At 37.0% G+C, this 22,120-nt stretch overlaps 1 protein-coding gene across 1 annotated transcript; it reads right to left on the reverse strand.

The window, feature by feature from the left end:
- Positions 1-349: 349 nt before the first annotated feature.
- On the reverse strand, positions 350-22,072 carry LOC109243305 (furcatin hydrolase-like). Its single transcript, XM_019410213.1, has 13 exons — positions 21,881-22,072; positions 21,376-21,445; positions 20,973-21,031; positions 20,769-20,844; positions 20,325-20,402; positions 18,903-18,990; positions 18,574-18,826; positions 18,160-18,275; positions 1,619-1,842; positions 1,483-1,514; positions 1,261-1,363; positions 1,068-1,170; positions 350-677 (listed from the first exon to the last, which is right to left on the reverse strand). The coding sequence occupies exons 1-13, from the start codon at positions 22,052-22,054 to the stop codon at positions 509-511; spliced, it is 1,545 nt and encodes a 514-aa protein (XP_019265758.1). The 5' UTR covers positions 22,055-22,072; the 3' UTR covers positions 350-508.
- Between the last annotated feature and the right edge of the window lie 48 nt (positions 22,073-22,120).

Below are 22,120 nucleotides of genomic sequence, written 5' to 3' on the forward strand. Positions count from 1 at the left end.
CGTCCTATAGCTTTAATCTTCACATTTAAAAAGTATTATCGCATAAATTTTGGCTTGACTTGCCATACTTTTATTGCTGGTTGTTATAGTTGCTGTCCGAACATATTTTGTGCTTGTGTTTAGGTCTCCTCTTGGTTCGAATAGATTGATAAAGATTTAGACGGAATATCGTTCTGTGCGCTGCTACCTTTATCGTGCATTAATGTTTAATGCTTATTTTCACGAACACATGTGTCATTATTCATTAAGATATCAATATATTCGTGTAATTTACTTGTAATATGATTGATTCAGGACAAAAGTAAAATAATAGAAGATGAAATGGAGGAGCAAAATAAAGCAGCCAGAATTAAGCAACCAAGAGTTACTATTGTTCAGGAGAAACACATATAACTGTTTTTACATGCAAAACATTTAGTTATTGATAGGACTGCATGCAATGCAGCACGTATATGAAGAAATTGACATAATGAAACTAACATAAAGAATACAATAGCTCCAAAATTTTCTATTGGAGAAGAAATTGTTTGAACCAAAGAGCAGAACGTTTGGGGTATCTCTTTAAATTATTCTCAAAATCGATATAGTTGAGCCCAAATCTTTGAGTATATCCTGAAGCCCACTCAAAATTATCCAAAAGCGACCAAGCTAAATAACCCTTCACCTTCACTCCATCCCTAACATTAGGAAGAAAAAATAAGTATGAGGAGAAAAACCGAAACAGCAAAGTATGTATACTGTACCGTTGAAAATAAGAAGAACAAACAACAACCACAAACAAAGAATTATTTGCAAGCTTTGTCGTAAGTACGAGTATTTGGAGGTCCTATGTTCAATTATCTTTTATACTATATATGACATTTTTTTATATTTTTTCTTATTTTTCAAGTTATGCAGTAACTCCGTACAAATATCTCCTAATTAATTAATTTCTCAGTTACAATGTTTGTTGATAAGTTACTTTTGACATTCCCCTTGTATGTTATTTAGATACGTTGTTCTAATTAATTCCAAATGTCTATACTTTTCTTAATAGAGGAAATTTAATAAGAAGTGAAGATACTCACTTGAGGGCATCGTTGAGCATCAAGAGATGACGACGGTGGAAATTAACCCTTTGGATGTCATTGACTCCTGGTTCAACTGCTCTGGTATTGATATCACTCATACCTAATTACCATATAAGAGGCCAAAACATTAGAAGCTGAATAAACAAGGTAAAATTATTTGTATTATAATAAAAGACTGCTGATTAGGTACCATTTTCCGTAATATAAATTATTGGATTATCGTATTTTTCCTTCGCATAGACGAGAAGATTGCGTAAACCTCTCGGGACAACCAAAATATTACTTGAGCCCGTCTAGGAAAAAATGAAAAAAAACAAATAAATGCATTAGTAGAAATCAGGTGCCCTAACAAAACAAAAAAGGAAAAAGATTATTTCCTAAATAAACTTATCGAAAAAAACAAAAGACATACCGGTTCACCAATAAATTTGCCATTTCTTAATGCTGCAAAAGAGAAATAAAAATAAATACTTAATAAATATGCATGGGACACTAAGAGCAGAAAATTATGATTTGCTCTTGAAAAGCTTATATTAAATTACACTTACGTGTTTGAGTGACTTGAGAATCAGTTGAATAACGAGGATTCAAATTATTATCAACGGGAGTAATTTTATTGCGTGCATAAGTCGAAGTATAGTAGTTTAGACCCAAGAAATCAAAGGAACCTTTCACCATTTCAGCTTCCTCCGCAGTGAAATTTGGTAAACGACTTCCCACAAGTTTACGCATATTTTCTGGATAGTCACCATAAGTTAACGGACTCATAAACCTGCAACAAAAATGGATGGATTATTATTCGCTAACTAATAATGTGGGGGTTGTTACGCGAAAATTAATTATTTTAACATTTTTTTTGTTTTTAGTTACTCTTATTATTGAGATGTGTATATACATTTCATATGTTTCTATACATTGTACGCTTACCCGTTAGTATTATACAGTTAGTTAAGGCTAGCATAACTGTCAGTTAGAATTAGTTATTTTTTTGTTTTATACTCGTGTGTATATATGTACTGATATGCAGCAATACAAAGATGAGAAGTTCATTTCTTTTATCTCTGAAATCAATCCTCTTCTCCTTTCTCAATCGAAGCTTCTCGAGCTCTCTAATGGAGTTTATCCAAGTAACAACTTGTCCGCTTATGGCGTAAATTAACATGGTATCAGAGCACGGAGACCTTCGATCCACTCGTAGCATTCGTCCCTCAGTCCAAAGGACTTCTCGATTCTGTTCTAAATTCCTTTCAATTCATACTGTGTAAGTACCTAATTTTTCCCTCGATCTAGTTTTCTTCGATTTTCGACTGTGTATTTCTTCAAAAATAAACATGGTTGTTACTGATTAAAGCAATGGAACTGGTACTACTCCAAATGTCGAAGTTGTCCCTAATTTTGTAATTGATCCTAGTAATCCATCCTGGAGCTATGTTAGTCACCGTAGCCTTTAGTGGAATTGGATATAGGTCATGGCGCCGTGCTGTTTTGTGTGGTTTATCTATCAAAAATAAGACTGGATTTATCAGTGGAGAGTGCAAACGACCTGATTCTCAGTCACCTAAATTTCGACAATGGGAACGTTGTGATGATATGGTGACCTCTTGGATTCTTAACACTAGCAAACGAGATAGCATATAGTGTAGAATATGCTAATGATGCAGTTGAACAGTGGATCCAAATTCAGAAGGAGATCAGTGATTTATCCCAGGGTACTTTGGATATCACTACCTACTATACTAAGCTGAAGAAGCTTTAGGAAGAACTGAGCACCTTGAGTGCAAAGATACAATGTTGCTGTCAATGCACTTGTGGTGCCAAGGAGAATATGCACAAAGCAGAACAGGACATGAGAATTATTCAATTCCTTATTGGATTGAATGAGGTTTATACAACAGTAAGGGGTAGTATTCTCATGATGAATTCACTGCCCTCAATGGCACAAGCCTTTTCATTGCTCATTCAAGATGAAAAGCAACGAGAGATGAAACCTACAAATCATTTGTCTCCAGAATTTATTTCCCTTCATGTCAATACTTCAGGAAATGCCAACAATTTTGGGAACAATAACTTCAGAACCAATTATGCCCCCAATGCTAACTTTCCAAACACCAGCAGAACTAGACCATTATGTGATTACTGCAAATGCCTAGGTCATACTAAGGAAAATGCTTCAAGCTTCATGGTTATCCTCAGGGCCACAATCAGAACTTCAAGTATAACAAAAATAAGAGGGTAATAGCCAATGCACATGTCACTTCTCTAGATGAAACATGTGCTAAAACAGATGAGTTTAGACCCAAAGATGAAAGTCAGAATCTAAACTTGTCTAAGGAACAATACGGTCAATTACTCAGTATCTTGCAACACTTTCATGGGAATAGTGGAGGAGAAAGCTCAAAGAGTACAAATCATGGGACTGGTGCTGTGAACCTTGTTGCAGGAGCCATACCTTTTGCAGGTATGATCACTTTCACTTCCTCAATTGATTTTGAGAAACTATCTTGTAAATGTTTCAGAACTTGGATTGACATATGGATTCTAGATTCTGGGGCATCCCATCATATGACTTTCAATAGATCTTCTTTGCCAGACATTAGAATACGACCCTATCCTTTGTTGGTTACTCTCCCAAATGATTACAAAGTTAGAGTGACAAAAATTGGTAATGTGTCACTTGCTCCTCAAATCACCTTGCATAGAGTCATGTTTGTCCCATCATTAAAATTTATTCTAATATCTATCTCTTCTTTGACTGCTCAACTCAAGTCTTTAGTGGCCTTCATTGATGCTTGTTGTCTTCTGTAGGCCCCTTCAATAAAGAGGCCTCTGGAGATTGGTACGATCAGGGATGGGTTGTATCTCCTTTTCTCTCTCTATCTGAAGAATGCCAGTAATATTTTAGCATCTATTTTTTCTGTTTCTTGTATTCCATCTCACACTTGTGATGTAAATAAATCCATCTGCAAGAAATCATCTACTGCTTGTGATAAGGACTCCTCACAATGTGATCGCCTGTCAAGTGTACATAAGTCCATTCTTAATTAAATTTCTGTTTGTGCTCCTTTCTCTTGTTTGTCTCATGGCAATGATGTGAATGTATTGTGGCATAATAGGTTAGGACATGTTCCTTTTGTTAAAACGAAGAGCATTTCCACCATTCCTATTGCTTTTTCTAACAAACAGCCTTTCATGTGCTCCATCTGTGCAATGGTCGTACAAACCAGGTTGCCATTTCCCCAAAGAACCAGCAATACCAAATAGATATTTGACTTGTTACACATTTATCTATGGGGACCATATCATATACCTACCTATAACAATTACAATTATTTCCTTACCATGGTAGATGACAATAGCATGACCACTTGGACTCACCTCTTGTCCAGTAAGAGTAATACCCTGCAGGTTGTCAAAGCATGTGTTTCCCTAGTTAAGAACCAATTTCACACAACCATAAAGTCGGTCAGATCATACAATGGTTTAGAAATCACTAGTGTGGAACCTACTTCTTTCTTCTAAGATCAAGGCATTGTCCACCAGAGAACTTGTCCATATACACCACAACAGAAAGGTGTAGTTGAAAGGAAGCACAAGTATCTTTTAGAGATAGCTAGGACACTCCTATTTCAGCCAAAGTTGCTTGTGAGGTATTGGGGAGAGTGTATTCTAACAGCTACATATCTGATAAATAGACTACCCACTTCTTATCTCAAAAACAAATGTCCGTTTGAACTTCTGTACAAGACATAGCCAAACTACTCTCACCTTAGGAGTTTTGGTTGTCTGTGTTTTCCTACCATACCAAAAACACATAGAGACAAGTTTGAGCCCAGAAGTGTGCCACATATTTTTATTGGGTATCCTTTTGACACCAAAGGCTGTAAAGTGTTGGATCTGGAATCCAAAAGGATCCATATATCTAGAGATGTAACCTTTCATGAAAATATTTTTCCTTTTTCCATTTCTCCTACTACTGGTTCCTTCCCTTCAGCCATTCATTCAATTCCTTTCATCATTGAACTACACACTGATGCTCTTCAACCCACAATAGGCATTCCATCTAATTCAGACGATGTTGAGACTACATCTGATGAGTCTACCCTCAATCACTCTGTAGATTCTTTTCTTGAACCACAACTTTCTAGCATTCCTATTGTCACCTCACAAGACTTACCTGATAACACCTTACAGGATCCTCCACCAACTCTAGAACCTAGGAGATCTGGGAGATAACACAAGGTCCCTACTCACTTACAAGATTATGTTTGCAATGTACCTCAATTGAAATCCACTCCTCCTTCTGTAACTAATGACCAATCAACATCCTCCACTTCTCTTAGTGCCCTATTTTCCTTAAACAGTGATATCTCGCCTGCATCTTTAATCCATGATAGCCAATTACTTGTGATGAATGTTTGCAATGACTGTGAACCATCTTCATATGAGGAAGCTGCACTCAATCTAGCATGGCAAGCAGCTACGACTTAGGAGTATGAGGCATTGCATGCTAATCATACATGGAATGTTGTACCCTTGCCAAGTGGGAAGCAAGCCATCGAGATGGGTTTATAAGATAAAGCACAAAGTTGACGGGACAGTGGAGAGAGTCAAAGCTAGATTGGTAGTGAAGGGTTATAGTCAACAAGCAGGCATAGACTACGCTGAGACCTTCACCCATGTTGTAAAGATGACAACAATAAAAGCCCTCATAGCCACATCAGTAAAGAAACAATGGCAAATTTTTCAGTTAGATGTGAATAATGCTTTCCTACATGGGGATCTCCATGAGGAGGTGCATATGCAAATGCCACCGGGACTAGCAACTGGTTCTCCAGGCTTGGTCTGCAAGTTGAACAAGTCATTGTATGTCCTTAAACATGCAAGTAGACAGTGGTACTCTAAGCTAACTGAAGCTTTATGTTCAAGGGGATACGTATACTCCTAGAATGATTATTCCCTTTTCTACAAAAAGACAGAACACTCCAAAATTTATATAACTGTCTATGTAGATGATATCATTGTTACTGGAACAGATCTTTTAGAGATTATTCAACTCAAACTTTTCCTACATGATCAATTTAAGATCAAAGATCTAGGAAGACTACATTATTTCCTTGGTCTAGAGGTTCTATATACAACTAATGGTGTGATCATTTCACAAAGGAAGTTTGTTATGGACATGCTTAAGGAAAATTACTGTTTCTCCTATAGTAGTCTTTCTACTCCTCTTGATCCTAATGAAAAGCTGAGTGCCAAAGAGGGAAAACCATTACCAGATCCTACATATTACAGAAAATTTGTGGAAAACTCACAAACACCATATTAGACATAGCCTTCAGTGTTCAAAAGCAGAATATAGGTCCTTGAGGAAAGTTGTAGGAGAATTGACTTGGTTGTGCAGACTATTTGATGAACTTACTATCTCTTATCCAAGCCAGTCTTAGGCTTCCGTGACAACCAATCTGCTCTACACATAGCTAGAAATCTTGTCTTCCATGAAAGAACTAAACATATTGAAGTCGACCGTCACTTTGTGAGAGACAAACTTCATGAAGGCCTCATCTCTTTACATCACATTGCAACTAGTGCTCAACTAGCAGGTCTTCTTACAAAAGCTCTCACTGGTATCAAGCATTCTGCTCTCTTAAACAAGTTGGGTGTGAAGATTTCACTTCCAAGTTGAGAGGAGGGGGGGTATTGAGATGTGCATATACATTTCATATGCTTCTATACGTTGTACTCTTAGTTGTTAGTATTGTACAGTTAGTGGTAGTTAGTGTTAGTTAAGGCCAACTTAGCTATCAGTTAGAGTTGCTTAGCTGTCAGTTAGAATTAGTTATTATTTTTCTTATACTCGTGTGTATATATGTACTAATATGCAGCAATATAAAGATGAGAAGTTCATTTCTTTTATCTCTAAAATCAATCCTCTTCTCCTTTCTCAATCGAAGCTTCTAGAGCTCTCTAATGGAGTTTAGCCAAGCAACAACTCATCTGCTTATGGCGTAAATTGACACTTATCTATGTGTTACTAATAGAAGTATTCTCATTCGACGTCTTTCCCTACACTATGTAACTTGGGATAATATTACAAAATACAAAATTTCTAAAGCCAACCATTCATTGTATTGAGTTACGCAACAATTGCTTTTTTTGTAAAATCATTAAAGACTTTCTCTCTTTCTAAAATATGTGTCATGTCAATATTGTGATAAGTTATATGCCTTTTTGTTTTGATGATTTAACAAATATCATATGAGAACCAGATAGGGAACCTGATACAAAGCCTCTCCGTGCTCAAAACAACAAGTCAAATATCTGGCACAAGTTCCAAGGAAATCAGTTAAGGGAACGGCAGAGGGAACTGATAGGTATCAATTCTTCGGTCACACTACAAGTCAACTTAATACAACTGTTAAAGATATTGCATTTCAAATGCAATAGTGCAGCAGTCACTATTGAAGCATGTTGTGTATCAGACACTTGCTTGCATCATCATTGGTAACCTCACTTACATATAATCAACATCAGGCAAGGAATTACACACACTTGCAAACCTTAAAACATATTTTACTCTCAAGTGTGCAGCCGCCTTCATTTATCCAAGGCATTGAAGAACAAAGCAGCAACATAATGAAGGACCATATCCCAACATTGAATACATCATGTGTCCTTAGTATTGTTGTGTATTTGTTTATGTTATTCATTTGTAACTCCCACTCAGCTTATTTAGAAGCATCTCGTAGGATAACTTTGTAAACCATCGTGTTTATGTTTGAGTAGAGTTAGTCAAAGTGGTTATCTTTGTAATAGAGTTATTACAAAGAGGCTTGCAATATAGTTAATGTAAGTACATGAGGGATTGAGAGTTTAATTCCTAGGTTATAATAGGTAGTAATAAAAAGTTGCTCGGTTAAGTTGAAATACTATGAGTGTAGGTCGTGATTTTTAATCTCGCACTACTAAGAAAACTAGTTTTAGCGACGGACAAATTCTGTAGCTAAATAGAGAAATCCGTCGCTAATCTCATATAGCAACGGATTAGCGACATATTTTCAAGAAATTCTGCTAGCTACGGGCGATTTAGCGACAGATTAGCGACGAGGTTCGTAGCTAATTCCAATTTTTTTAGTAGTGTCGGGAGCTGGGAGTTTTCCACGTAAACATTGTTTTGTGTTATTTACTTACTGTTGTGTGTGCGTTATGTGGGAACTGATAGAGAACCAGGTTCTATATATAGTTTGGTGGTCTCTTAGTTTACATCAATTGGTATTAGAGCAGGTTCGTTCTATAATGCTAACACCTAAAAAGGAACTACATGGTTGCTCCATCAAATTTTGAAGAAGGTCAATCAACCTACAGACCACCGAGATTGAATGGATAATACTATAACAAGTGGAAGACAAGAATGCATGATTTTATCATGGCTGAAGATTCGGTGCTTTAGGATGTCATTTATGATTGACCCTTCATCCCTATGAAGACCATTGAAGAGACAACAGTCACAGTTCCATAGACAAGGAAAGAATATAACGATGCTGATCGTAAAACCATCGAGAAAAACTTTCGAGCAAAGAAGATCATCATTTGTTGTATTGGACCAAACGAGTACAACCAAATCTCAGTTTGTCAATCTGCCAAGGAGATCTGGGAGGCTCTCCAAACTACACATGGAGGTACCACTCAAGTCAAGCAGTCAAAAATCGACATGCTCACTACTGAGTATGAACTATTCAAGATGAAGGAGGATGAGTCCATTCAGGACATGCATACTCATTTCACTTGTATCATCAATGAGCTTCATTTTCTAGGAGAGTTTATCCCAAGTGACAAACTGGTCATAAAAATACTCAGTGTGTTACCTGGTTCCTAGGAGAGCAAAGTCAATGCTATCATTGAGGCAAAAGATCTGTAAAAGCTGACAATTGACGAACTCATTGGAAATCTGAAGACCTATGAAATGAAGAAGAAGAAGGATCACGAAAGAAGAGAATCCAAAAAAGGAGAAGAACCTGATTCTCAAATATGACAACAATGACTCAAGTGGTGATGATGCTGACATGGCCAATCTCACACGGAGGTTTCAGAAAATGGTTCGTAGAAATGGACGTATCCCTAAAAAGGGTAGCTCTAGAAAAACAAAAGGCTATGATTGATGTCATAAATGTGGGAAGCCAGGACATTTCATCAAAGATTGCCCTCTCCACAAGCAGGACCATTACAAGCACAACACAGACAAGATGTCTAAGAGCAACTTGGTCCCCAACAAGAAATTCAAGAGAAGAGATGCCGCTGATAATATTGTGAAACAAACTCTTGCTGCATGGGGAGATTCCTCTAGTGAATCTGAGGGTGATGATGAATAAGGTGACACCTCCTTGATGTCTGTTGAAAGCGAAGCACTCCATATTTTTCCTAATGGCAAAATCTCATGAGGATGAAGATGATGATGATGACGAGGTAAATTTTCTAGACATTCACAGAAATTTGAAGTCTTATTCTCAAAGGAAGTTGGTATCTTTAGCTAATGTCTTAATTGATGCTTATCACAATCTTATTAATGATAAAAATGCTTTACTTGAGGAAATAGGAGAGGTAGAGCATGAGAGAGATTATTTACTGGTCGTAGTTGTTGATTTGAAGGAAACAATAGAGGATTTAAAGAAAGAAAAAGATATTTCTAACTGAGAAAATTGAAGAGATAGAACATGAGAGACATGACTTGCTGGTAGTAGTTGTGGATCTAAAGAAAACAGTAGAGGAGTTAAAAAGGGACAATATTTCTATAAAAACTTCAATAGAAAATTGCATGAACTCTTCAAAAGGAAAGGAAGTAGTTAGTGAGGCATATCTTAAGCTTGAAAATGAACTTAAAAAGGCAAAATTGAGTCTTTGTGCTGAACTTGAAAGAAATAGACAACTTCAGGAAGATCTAAGCAAGGTTAAAAATGACCTAAATAAATCTCTGAAGTGGACCTGGTCCTCCGACACAATTGCTTCCATGTATAAAAATAATGGGGGGGGGGGGGGGGAGGGGGGAATAGGCAGGGAATCGATTGAAAAGGCTCCCCACCACCTACATAGCAAGTATATTACTGGGCCTGATAACTGGTTTTGCACTCACTGTGGTAACACTGGCCGTTTCAATGATTTATGTAAAGAAAGATTTCAGTCCCAACAGAAAAATAAAGTTTTTGCTGAAAAGGTATCTACTGCTAAGGAACCTAATTCTCTATAAAAAAATGTGTGATGAATGCTTTTGGATAAAAAGAAGTTTAATTCGCCCCTTTAAAAGAGACCCAAAATTAGTTTGGGTTCCTGAGTCTAATCTTTGATTTTCTTGTGCAGGCAGCAGTGAAAGGAACTGGCCAAAAATGGTACATGGATAGTGGTTGCTCTAAACACATGACTGGAAGTACTGATGATTTCCTTTCACTTAAATCCCTGTAAGGTGGTAGTGTGTCCTTTGGTAATGGAGAAAAGGGATACATTCTGGAAGTTGAAAATTTTTGGGAAGACACTCACTCATTCAATTGAAAATATGTATTATGTGAATGGCTTAAAACACAGCCTGTTGAGTGTCTCTCAAATCTGCGTCAAAGAAAACGAAGTGGAGTTCTTATCAAAGTCTTGCACAGTCACCAATATTGTATCTCGTGAAGTGCTTCTTGTGGCAAAATGATTCATAAACATCTATGTTGTAGACTTTGAGTCTCTGAACAGTGGCGGTATTACATGTTTGAGTGTTGTTGATGATGATGCTCAACTGTGGCACAGAAGATTAGGACATGCAAGCTTCTCTCTTTGGAACAAGCTAATCAAGAAGGACCTGATTCGTGGGATGCCGAAGTCAGAGTTCAAAGATCACAAGGTGTGTGATGCACGTGTGAAAGGGAAGCAAGTCAGGTCCACATTCAAGCCAAAGAAGGAAGTAAGCATCTTAAGGCCACTGGATCTTCTCCATATAGATCTGTGTGGACCTATGAAGATGCCCAACAAAGGAGGAAAAAAGTACATCTTTATTACTGTTGATGATTATTCCAGATTCGTATGGACCTTGTTCCTCAGAATCAAAGATGAAACCTTGCTAGTTTTTGCCACCTTTGTGAAGCAAATTCAAGTGAAGATGAGCCATAATATTTTGAGCATAAGATCATCATGGTATCGAGTTTGACAATGAAAAATTTGATGAATATGTGCTGAAAATGGTATAAGTCATAATTTTTCGGCTCCCAGAACACCCCCCAACAAAAAGGTGTTGTGGAGAGGAAAAATAGGACCCTTAAAGATATGGCAAGGACGATGCTAATTGACAGCGACGTACCAAAGAGCTTTTGAGCTGAGGCATTGAACACTACCTGCTATCTGATTAATAGGTGCATGATCAGGTCCCTCCTAAACAAGACCCCGTATAAATTGCTAAATGGAAGAAAACCAAAGTTGACTTACCTGAGAGCATTTGATTGAAAATATTTTGTTCTCAATAATGGTAAGTAAGCGTTGGGAAAATTTGATTTTAAAAGTGATGAAGGAATTTTTCTTGGCTATTCTTCACAAAGCAAAGCATAGAAGGACTATAACAAAAGCACTCAATGTGTAGAGGAAAGCGTACTTATAGTCTTTGATGAACTATACCACTCAAGTGGGAAGGATTCACATGATAAGAATGATCAAGATGGAGAGTATTCAAAGGTCTCTAGAGAGGGCATTAATATTGCAAACGGGAAAGCAAATCTGATGAGTCAAGTCGAGGAGTCCAGTGAAGAAGATGCAACAGAACCTCCAGCAGATTCGGAGGAACCTGGTCCTTCCATCACAACAACTGAAGCCGAAAATAGAGTTGTTGATGTTGTGCTAGGCACCCCTGGTGGTGATTCGAGAAGTGGTTCTCACACTTTCATGGATGCTAATAATGGGTCTCACATGACGGAACCTGGTCCCTAATACCCTAAGACTTAGGTGACTAACTGGAAGTACAAAATCTCACATCCTCTCTAAAATGTAATCACCGCTCTGGATTCAGGAATTCATACCAGATCAAAGACAAGAAAGATGTTTTCTTTCTCGGCTTTCCTGTCTTATATTGAGCCAAAAAATATGAAGGAAGCATTGAAAGATGCTGACTGGATTGCTGCCATGCAAGAAGAGCTCCATCAATTTGAGAGGAACAATGTGTGGCACCTAGTTTCCCGACCTTTAGATAGAACAGTTATTGGAACCAGGTGGGTGTTCAGAAACAAGCTTGATGAGTTTGGAAATACAATAAGGAATAAGGCCAGGCTGGTGGTTCAAGGCTATAATCAAGAGGAAGGAAATGATTATGATGAAACTTTTGCTCCAATTGCAAGAATGGGAGCCATCAGAATTTTCATTGCTTTTGCATCTCATATAGAATTTAAATTGTTCCAAATGGATGTTAAGAGTGCATTTTTGAATGGATATTTGAAGGAAGAAGTCTTTGTGGAACAACCACATGGCTTTGAATTCCATGAGCATTCTAAACATGTATTCAAGCTTGACAAGGCCTTATATGGTTTAAACCAGGCCTCTCGTGCATGGTATAAAAGGTTGTCTAGGTTCCTTCTGGAAAAAAGATTTATTAGAGGGAAAATTAACAACACTCTTTTTCTAAAGAAAAGAGGGATGAACCTGCTAATTGTGCATGTCTATGTTGACGGCATCATCTTTGGTGAAACAAATTATTCCTTGTGTGAGGAGTTTGCCAAGCTTATGGGAAACGAGTTTGAGATGAGTATGACGAGAGAACTAAACTTCTTCCTAGGATATCATGTTAATCAAACCTCTAAGGGAATGATGATAAGTTAGCAGAAATACATTAACGAGCTTCTGAAGAAGTTTGAGATGGAATGTTCAAAGACCACTGATACTCCCATTGCTACTCCCACTCATCTAGACATGGACGAACCAGGTTCCCCTGTAAATGAAACCATGTATCGGTGTATCATTGGTTTCTCTCTTGTACCTAACAGCCAGCAGACCTGACACCATGTCTAGTGTGGGTTTGTCTGGTATATTCCAATCAAGCCCTAAAGAATCTCATTTGAAAGCTGCTAAGAGAATTTTGAGATATCTCAAAGGAACGCAAGACCTGGTCCTCTATTTTTTTTTTTTTTTGATAAAGACCTGGTCCTCTATTATCCCTCAGGAGATAATTTTGACATAATTGGGTATGTTGATGCTGATTATGTTGGTTATCTGGTGGATAGGAAAAGAACATCTGGTATGGCACTTCTTCTGGGATCATGCTTAATTTTATGGGGTACACATAAATAAAATTCTGCAGCCCTCTCCACTACAAAAGTTGAATACGTGCCAGTTGCCTCATGTTGTGCTCAACTCTTGTGGATCAGGCAATAATTAGAAGATTTTGGTGTACTATCTAACTGTGTGACAACACAAGTACCCTCAATATGGCAAATGATAGTGTTCAGCATAAGAGGACAAAGCACATTGATGTGTGACACCATTTCCTGAGGGACATTGTTGAAAAGGGTCTCATCTGTATGATGTTTTGCAAAACAGAGGACCAGGTAGCTGATATCTTCACCAAAGTACTAAGTAGAGAGCATTTTGAGAAGAATCTACTGGAGCTAGGATTGATCAAATTGAGCTGAGAACATTGTCCCTCAATGACTGGCTATGAAAGAATAGTAAGGTGAATTGCTAAAAAGTGTTTTCTGGCAACTTCTAACTCTATTTTATACCATTGCAGGTAAACACGCATGGCAATTACAGGACAAACAAGCAGCTAATGACATTGCAATCTGTTAGAAGAATGATGCTCATATTTGCAAAATTAGTGAGGGAGCCTGGTTCCCGTGACTCGGGTTAGTAGTTCCTCTTACACTCATATGCATTTTGAACTGCCACTGTGCCACGTCATTAAGTGTGTCCGCCCTTTTTCCCATATCTTTTAAACCCAAATGTCAAACCTATTACAAACTGACCCGACTACCCATTCAATCGCGTCCATTTGTAACTGGTCCCTCATTTCCCTCTAAATAATCCCAAAAGACATGTCTCTCTCATAATTGTCTACATCAAAGCCATCAAACTCTCTCTTTCTCCCTGAAAACCCTCTCTTTCATGTCTTCACTCTAAAAATCAACCATGTCTTCACCGCAATCAGAGTCCCCTAATGCCACCATTGAAATCCCTATAGTGTCTTCGTCTCTTGAAGCACAGACATCAGGACCGGAGCCTCTTCCTCACCTACTGAAACCCTTATCTCCAACCAACCACCACCTACTGTTTCCTCCCCTACTCCGTTCTGGTTCAAATCATAGCCGAAAAACCCAAATTCCTAAGAAGTTTGTCGCTTCGACATCTCCCTCTGCTACAACAGAAAACATGAAAGTAGAAGGACTGGTGGAAGGGGAAGAAGGTACAGAGGTCTCGAGTCAGCGGGTTGAGGAAGAAAGTGACGACCATATGGTTATCATTAGTCTTGGTGAAGAATATGGTGCATCTGACACCTCCTTTTTTCCAACTTTTGATCTAAACGTCCTATCTCCATCAGGTAATGCTCATCTAGCTATTACTGGTTCTGCATTCTCAGAAGATATGCGTGAGAATGAAGCTATAGAAAATATGTTATTTATTGCTGCTAAAGGGAGTTTGTGTCTGATGTTGTGAGTGCTAGGGTTCAGGGGGAAGAAAGAGGGAATGGGGATGGAAATAGGGACCTGGTCCTCAAGGTGACTTGGTACCAATTACTACTACAGGGGAGCCAACAGCGGGACCTACTCCCTCTGTCCAAGAGGCGCACTCTGCTCCGATTTGAGATGAAACTCCATGCTCCACCAAATAGCCCCTGGACCGTACTGACCCTCCTCCTTCCCCTCACCTCGATGCAACCCCTTTAGACTTTGTGTTTCTTAAGATGAAGTCTGTGTCAGAAAAAGAAAAAGAAGAAGAAGAAGAAGAAGAAGAAGAAGATGATGATGGAAGTGAGGAGGATTATGACAATGTGCATGTATCCAAGTTCATCACCGCTAGGAGTGGTGAGATAGCTTTTAAGGAGTATGTTCTTAAAAGACCCACCACTAGGCAGCAGAAGAAAGTTTCCCTTGAAAATGTTTTAAAGGAGAATAAGGAGAAAATGAAGAGAAAAAGATTGGTGAAGGCGAGTAGATTAGTTGATGAGGAAGATCTGCCTCCGGCCAATGTTGCGAAAGTTGAGGATGAAGAGGTGAATAAGGAACCTGTTTCCCTTCTTCGCAAATCCTTTAAGAAGACTGTGCTTGTGAACCTCAAGAAGGTATTATCTGTGAAGGGTGTTGAAATGGTGGTGAAGAGAGTGCTGAGAGGAAGGAGTCTGGTGAGAAGGAAAGGCCTACTAGGAAGGAAAAAGGTGTTGGGAAAAAGAAGTCTCACAAGAGAAAGCCAAGTAACAGTGAGGAACATGGTTTCTCAAAAAGGGCGAGAGTGGAAGTGTCTGAGAGGGAAAGCAAAACAAAGCTGAAGAAGCAAAAAGTGATGTGGGGCAGTGTTTGATACTAACATTCTTGACACGTTGGCATGAGGCAGTTAGTTGAATCAGTGAATCTCATACGTGGACTCATCTTTTTACTGTTCAAAGTCCAAAAGTCTATGAGGAGGTATTCCACAGTTTCTATGCTGATCTGTTCACTGTGAAGGATGACAACATTTGCCCGAGTCAATGGTGTGGATTTTGTGATTGATGAGGCCGTACTGAGAAGTATTCTTGATGTGTCTGCTGAGGGGCTCTCAACTGTTGAGGGGACCTATTCCCCAAGTTTTAGGAAGATCATTCTAAAGTCGCAGGCTATTCAACAAGGGGAACGAGTACAAGAAGGCACTGCTTCCATAATATCAACTTATGTTTGAGATGGTGAACAAGGCCTTGCTACCTCAAGCTGAAAGACGATCCATTACATCGATAGCGGACCTGTTTTTTTTGGAGGCATTGGACGGATACACTACTATCAATTTGCCCGGAATCCTGATTGAACACATGAAGAAGGTGCCAAACTTCAAGGATGGGAACCATGGGTTTCCATATGGGTTCCTGCTCACTAGAGTTTTTGAACATTTCAAAGTCCCCTTAGGGAGAGCAGCTGTGGGAACTCGTAAGCAAATGTTCTCAATAAATACCTTGGAGGAATGTGCGTGTATTGATAAGAAGGGGGAGTTGGCATTAGTTCTACAATTTTGCAGTAGATTGATGCTCAGAGTGCTGCTAAGGAGGAGATAAGGAGGCTGAAGGCTCAGAATACCATTCTTGAGGGAAAGCTCAGTTCAGCCAGAGAGGAACCTGGATCTAGCAGTACTCAGGGTGCAAAAGTTGCCCGCTTGACAACTGAGAATGCAAAGATGGGGAAAGAGGTTGAGAACCTGAAAGAGCAGCTAATCAATGAGTAGAGGTCTGCAAATGCTCGAGTGGATGTTCTCCTCAAAGCTCTTGCCCCTTCGTCCTTCTCTTCCTCTTCCAGTGCCCCCTAAATTGTCTCCTTGTTAGTGTCCAGTTTATCAGTCCCTGTTCTACTCTCTAGTGTCCTGTTTTGATATTTTATCCCTATGACTGTGGTAATTTGGCAATGTTTATTTTGTGGATTTTATAGATGGTACTACTACTTGTTTTTCTTATCCTTAAATTTAATAAGCATCTTAGTTTTTTTTCTATGCATGTTATACTCTTGTGTTCTATCTTTAGCTATGCTGTGTGCACACAAGTGGCATGAGTTAACTTTGCTGGACATCTTTTTGTGTTTACTTATAAAATTCTTGTTATGATGCCAAAAGGGGGGAAAATATGAAGGGGTGAAATAGGTTCTCAGGGGGGATATGACTAATCTGCAGGGGGAACAATATGATGATCTGGTTCTCAGGGGGAATATCAATTCAAGTTTGTCATCATCAAAAAGGGGAGAATTGATAAGGTGTGTGGCTTTTTGTTTTGATGATTTAACAAACTTCATATGAGAACCAGATAGGGAACCTGATATAAAGCCTCTCCGTGCTCAGAACAACAAGTCAAATATCTGGCACAAGTTCCAAGAAAATTAGTTAAGGGCACGGCAGAGGGAACAAATAGATATCAGTTCCTCTTGTGTCAACTCTTTACAGATGTTAACGTTGCTGCACTACAGACGCAACAGTGCATCAGTCAAAATTGAAGCATGTTGTGTACCGGCCACTTGCTGGAATCATCCTTGGTGACCTCACTTATATATTACCAATATGAGTCAAGGGATTACACACACTTGCAAACCCTAAAACATATTTTACTCTCAACTATGCGGTCGTCTTCATTTACTCCAAGGCATTGGAGAACAAAGCAGCAACATAACGAAGGACCATATCCCAACATTGAGTAAATTGTGTGTCCTTAGTATTGTTGTGTATTTGTTCATATTATTCACTTGTAACTCCTACTCAGCGTTATTTAGAAGCATCTCGTGGGATACCTTTGTAAACCATAAACCTTGGTTTGTGTTTGACTAGAGTTAGTCAAAGTGATTAGCTTTGTAATAGAATTATTACAAAGAGACTTGCAATATAGTTATTATAAGTAGGTGAATGATTAAGAGTCTACGTAAACGTTGTTGGATTGTTTATTTACTGTTGTGTTTGTGTTCTGTGGGAACCGATAGAGAACCAAGTTCTCTATACACTTTGATGGACTCTTAATTTACATCATATTGTCACATAAAATCGAACAAAGAAGTATAATTTATACAGAATCTTATGCTCAGATTATATTTGTTTTTACGTTAAATAAACGACCCCTAAGAGTATTTTAATTAATGTTTTGTAACGGGAAACTAATTAAAATCAATAAGTTTGGCGGGATTGATAGTAATCAATTTGACATGTGATTGCCCTTTACATAAGACAAATAAGCATAGATATTTGAATTTTAGCTTATATGTATTAACAGTTATAGAATTTACATGTTATGTTTCACATGTTGTATACCAGGTTATCATCTCTATTTTTCATGTTACGAATTTTACTTATTACTTAGTTATCTTCTTATGTAAACTTTGATTTATACTTATAATGTATAATAAAAGTTAAATTCCACTGTAAACGTTTTAGTTACCATCCAAACATGAAGTCGAGGGCTCTTTGAGCTGCTTCGGCATCTTCTTCACTCTTCGAGTAGGGTTCAAACCAATTAGACACCAGTACTATTCCTATCTCGCCCTTCTGTGATTTCTGTATAATTTCATGCATAAAGAACAAAAATGAAGAATTAGAAGCGGAACCAGAATATGAAATTTATGGGTTCAAGATTCTAGTGCTTTTAAGTTATTAAGTTTTAAATTAATTAGTGGTGCATGTTTAATGAATTTCTTAAGACAAATACAGTATCTGGATGAAAGCTGCTAAGTTCGGTGTAACCTGTAAAGTACGACACGACACGACACGATAGCAAAATAACATGTTTTACACATAGAAAAAGAAAAGAAATAGCAATTAGGAATTTAAAGGAAGAACTCTTATTTATGTGTACTTTGTATTGATGTATGTATAGTTTAGTGGCTGCTGCATGGGCAAGGAGCAAGTTGTGGGCAACAACGTAAGGCTCAGTTGCGGAGTTCCCAGAAACACAGGTATTAGTCAAAACTGAACATCGCCCAGGTGCAAATAAACCTAAGTCATATCCAGCAAATGCAAAACTCCATGGCTCGTTGATAGTGCTCCAAAGTTTAACCCTATCACCAAATTCTTTGAAGCAAACTTCTGCATAATCTCGAAAATCCTCTCTGCCAATATATAGAGATGAAATTATTAATATAAAAGAATTGTTACTTTGTGGTAAACTGAAAGTTTCACACTTACACAATTTTGTAATTTAGAAAGCCAAGATACTCATCCTCAAGGGCTTGAGGAGTATCCCAATGGAAGAGTGTGACAACAGGCTCTATACCTATCGCACGTACGGGACAAGATTAGTGCCAAAGAAAAATAAATTTGGGCCTAATTAATTCAACGAGTCAATTACTCAAATGGTCACTCAACTATCCCAAATTATCTCCTAAAGTCACTTTTCTTTCGTTTGTGACAACAAAGTCACTGAACTATGCTTATTGCACTCAGAAGGTCACTCAACTAGATTTATCAAATTTTGAATTGTCAAATACCTATTTTACCCTCTAAATTATAAATATTTATCTTTTTTTATTTTTTTAAAAACCTTTTAATATTATGAATTTTCCTTTTTTAATTTATATTATGGACTTACCTATAGAATAAATAAATATTATTTATAAATAAAAAATAGAAAGTATTTAAGCATATATAATGCTGGAATAACAAAATAATGAGCATGGTAAAAAAAATTAATTAGAATAATTTCTTAGTAATAATAGTTTTAGTATTAACAACAAAAATTTAAAAATTATTTACACAATNGGTGGGGGTAGAGGAGGGGGAATAGCGGGGGCTAGGTTAAGAGAGGATGAGGGATCTATGTGGGTTAGAAAGAAAGAAGTGAGAGGCGGTGAGAGAGAAGGGAATGAAGAAAGAAGAAAATAATAAAAACCCTAAAAGTATGTCTTTAATAGTGGGCTAAAGGCTGAAAAGTTTCTTTCAAGTTATGTACAACATAGGCTAAATAGGGCAAGAGCTTCAAATGTGGGCCATTTTCGGTTGGGTTGTTAGGCCAAGTGACATGTGCTGTAATTCTTTCTTATTTAAACAATTATTTTATATTACGTGCATGGAATATATATTTTACAGCCTTTATTTTTATTATTCTGAATTGTATAAATAATTTTTTGAATTTTTGTTGTTAATACTAAAATTATTATTACTAACAAATTATTCTAATTAATATTTTTTTTACTATGCTCGTTATTTTTTTTTCCAGCGTTATACATGCTTATATACTTTTATTTTTTTAATTTATAAATAATATTTATTTATTCTATAGGTATGTCCATAATATAAATTAAAAAGTTTAAAAAAAAAGTAGATAAATATTTATAATTTAGAGGCAAAATAGGTATTTGGCAATTCAAAATTTGAAAAATCTAGTTGGGTGACCTTCTGAGTGCAATAGGCATAGTTCAGTGACTTTGTTGTTACAAATGAAAGTAAAGTGACTTTAGGAGATAATTTGAGATAGTTGAGTGACCATTTGAGTAATTGACTCTTATCTCAATCCTAAAAATTAGACAGAGAAATTTTCAAAATCATATGAGGAGACAAACTAAATTGCCATCCCACCTACTAATTCTTACAATAACCCTAAAAACTTACCGTTTGCTAAGAGCTCATTGATGAGATCATTATAGAAGGCGATACCCTCTTTGTTTACTCCCATGCTTAGCTTCCCATCTATTTTTGATTAAATCGGAAACACCTCAATTAATTCAATCGAAATCAAAGCTAATACTACATGATAATTTACGAGTAAATCTAATACGATGATGGAACCCTATAAAAGGCAAAAACGACTGCAGGTTTTATAATGAGGTGGAATTGAGATAGTGTTGAATTTTCGGTAGGGTGAAATTAAAAAAAAAAATAGCTCGTTAATTAATTGAAACTTATAATGAACACTTAGGAGCTGTGCACCAATGAGCTTGTGCGAAATGGCCTTAATTTCCAATTAATGCAATTTTGGCCTCAAAAAAAAAAAAAATTAAGTCAATTAAAAATATGCGAGTGAAATTCTTATAATAAAGATCCAAGGAACCTTACATGGTAAAACTCTCGACCACGAGATAGAAAATCTAAAAGCATCAAACCCTTCATATTTCATTAGTTTTATATCTTCCTGCAAAATAGAAGGAATGGGATGAACAGCTATAGTAATTCAAAACATTTTTCATTAAGAGAAGATATCATTTTTAGAATTTTTCTCATTTGCAACTATTTAAATATATTTATTGATTATTCTCATACCTTGTAGCGATGGTAGAAATCAACTGCTACGTCACCATTGCTGAGATCTCTTATCCTTTCTGCATAACATTTTATTTTGTTTTTACTACACACATTAATTACATTCTTCAAATATGTCACTTTTCGTTTGCTTCTATAAATCTTGTAAAAAATGATGAAAAGATAGAGGTTCTTAGGATTCAGGAGTTTTTGGTTTAGCACACAACAAATATTGTTCAGTCATCTAAGCAATGTGTGATTTCCGATTTCCAACACTTTCAACTTGCAATGGAGTTCACTTTCTCAATTACCTCTGATTACTTGACTTAATATTAATGATTTCGTTCCACAAAATATCTTACATAGTAAACTCCAATTAATTGTAAGAATAATATATTTGTGTGCGCGTACACACACAGAGTACCAGGATGTTGATGAGTATATGTATCCCATATACTAGGTCCTCTTCCTCCTTCATTTGCTGCTCCTTCATACTGCACAATATATAATTACAGGCCTCACAATGAGCACAACAATATAGAATGGGAAAGTTTTTATACCAAGCCTAATAGAGATGTATCTTTCCAACCTTCTCTGGACCCAAAAACAATATTAAAGTTTCTTGGCGTCCCAATTTGTGTGATGCAGTACGAATTTCGAGAGTCAAACTTCTCAACTTTGATCGCGAATTGAGACATAAACTCTTTAAGTTTTTTAATAAAATTAATAATTTTGGAAACTACATAAAAGAACTATTTATTACAATAATTGACAATCCAAAGTATTTAAACGACATATGAAAAATTCATGGTCAAAGAAAAACTCATTTGACTCTCAAAATTCAACTGCATCAAACAAATTGAGATGGAGAGAGTACTAGTATTATTTTTCTCCAAAAGAAATTAAGGAAAGAATAATTTGAAAAATACCTGATAAGCAGATGAGGCAGTCCCAAAAATGAAATCTGGGGGGAAACAGCTCCGATTAAATTGAAATGTTATATCTTGTCTTGGCACATTTGGCTTTGCATATACCTCTTTCCAAGCTAAGAAACAATTGAATAATACGAAGCTAATTAGCAAAAAATATGTGTAAGTCGCCATGATTATTAACAAATGATTTCAGGCCTTCGACTGCTACCTCTTATGTAGGCCGCATAAAATGTTATA

The sequence above is a fragment of the Nicotiana attenuata genome, unplaced genomic scaffold, assembly GCF_001879085.1.
Source record: "Nicotiana attenuata strain UT unplaced genomic scaffold, NIATTr2, whole genome shotgun sequence".
Classification (NCBI taxonomy): Eukaryota; Viridiplantae; Streptophyta; class Magnoliopsida; order Solanales; family Solanaceae; genus Nicotiana; species Nicotiana attenuata.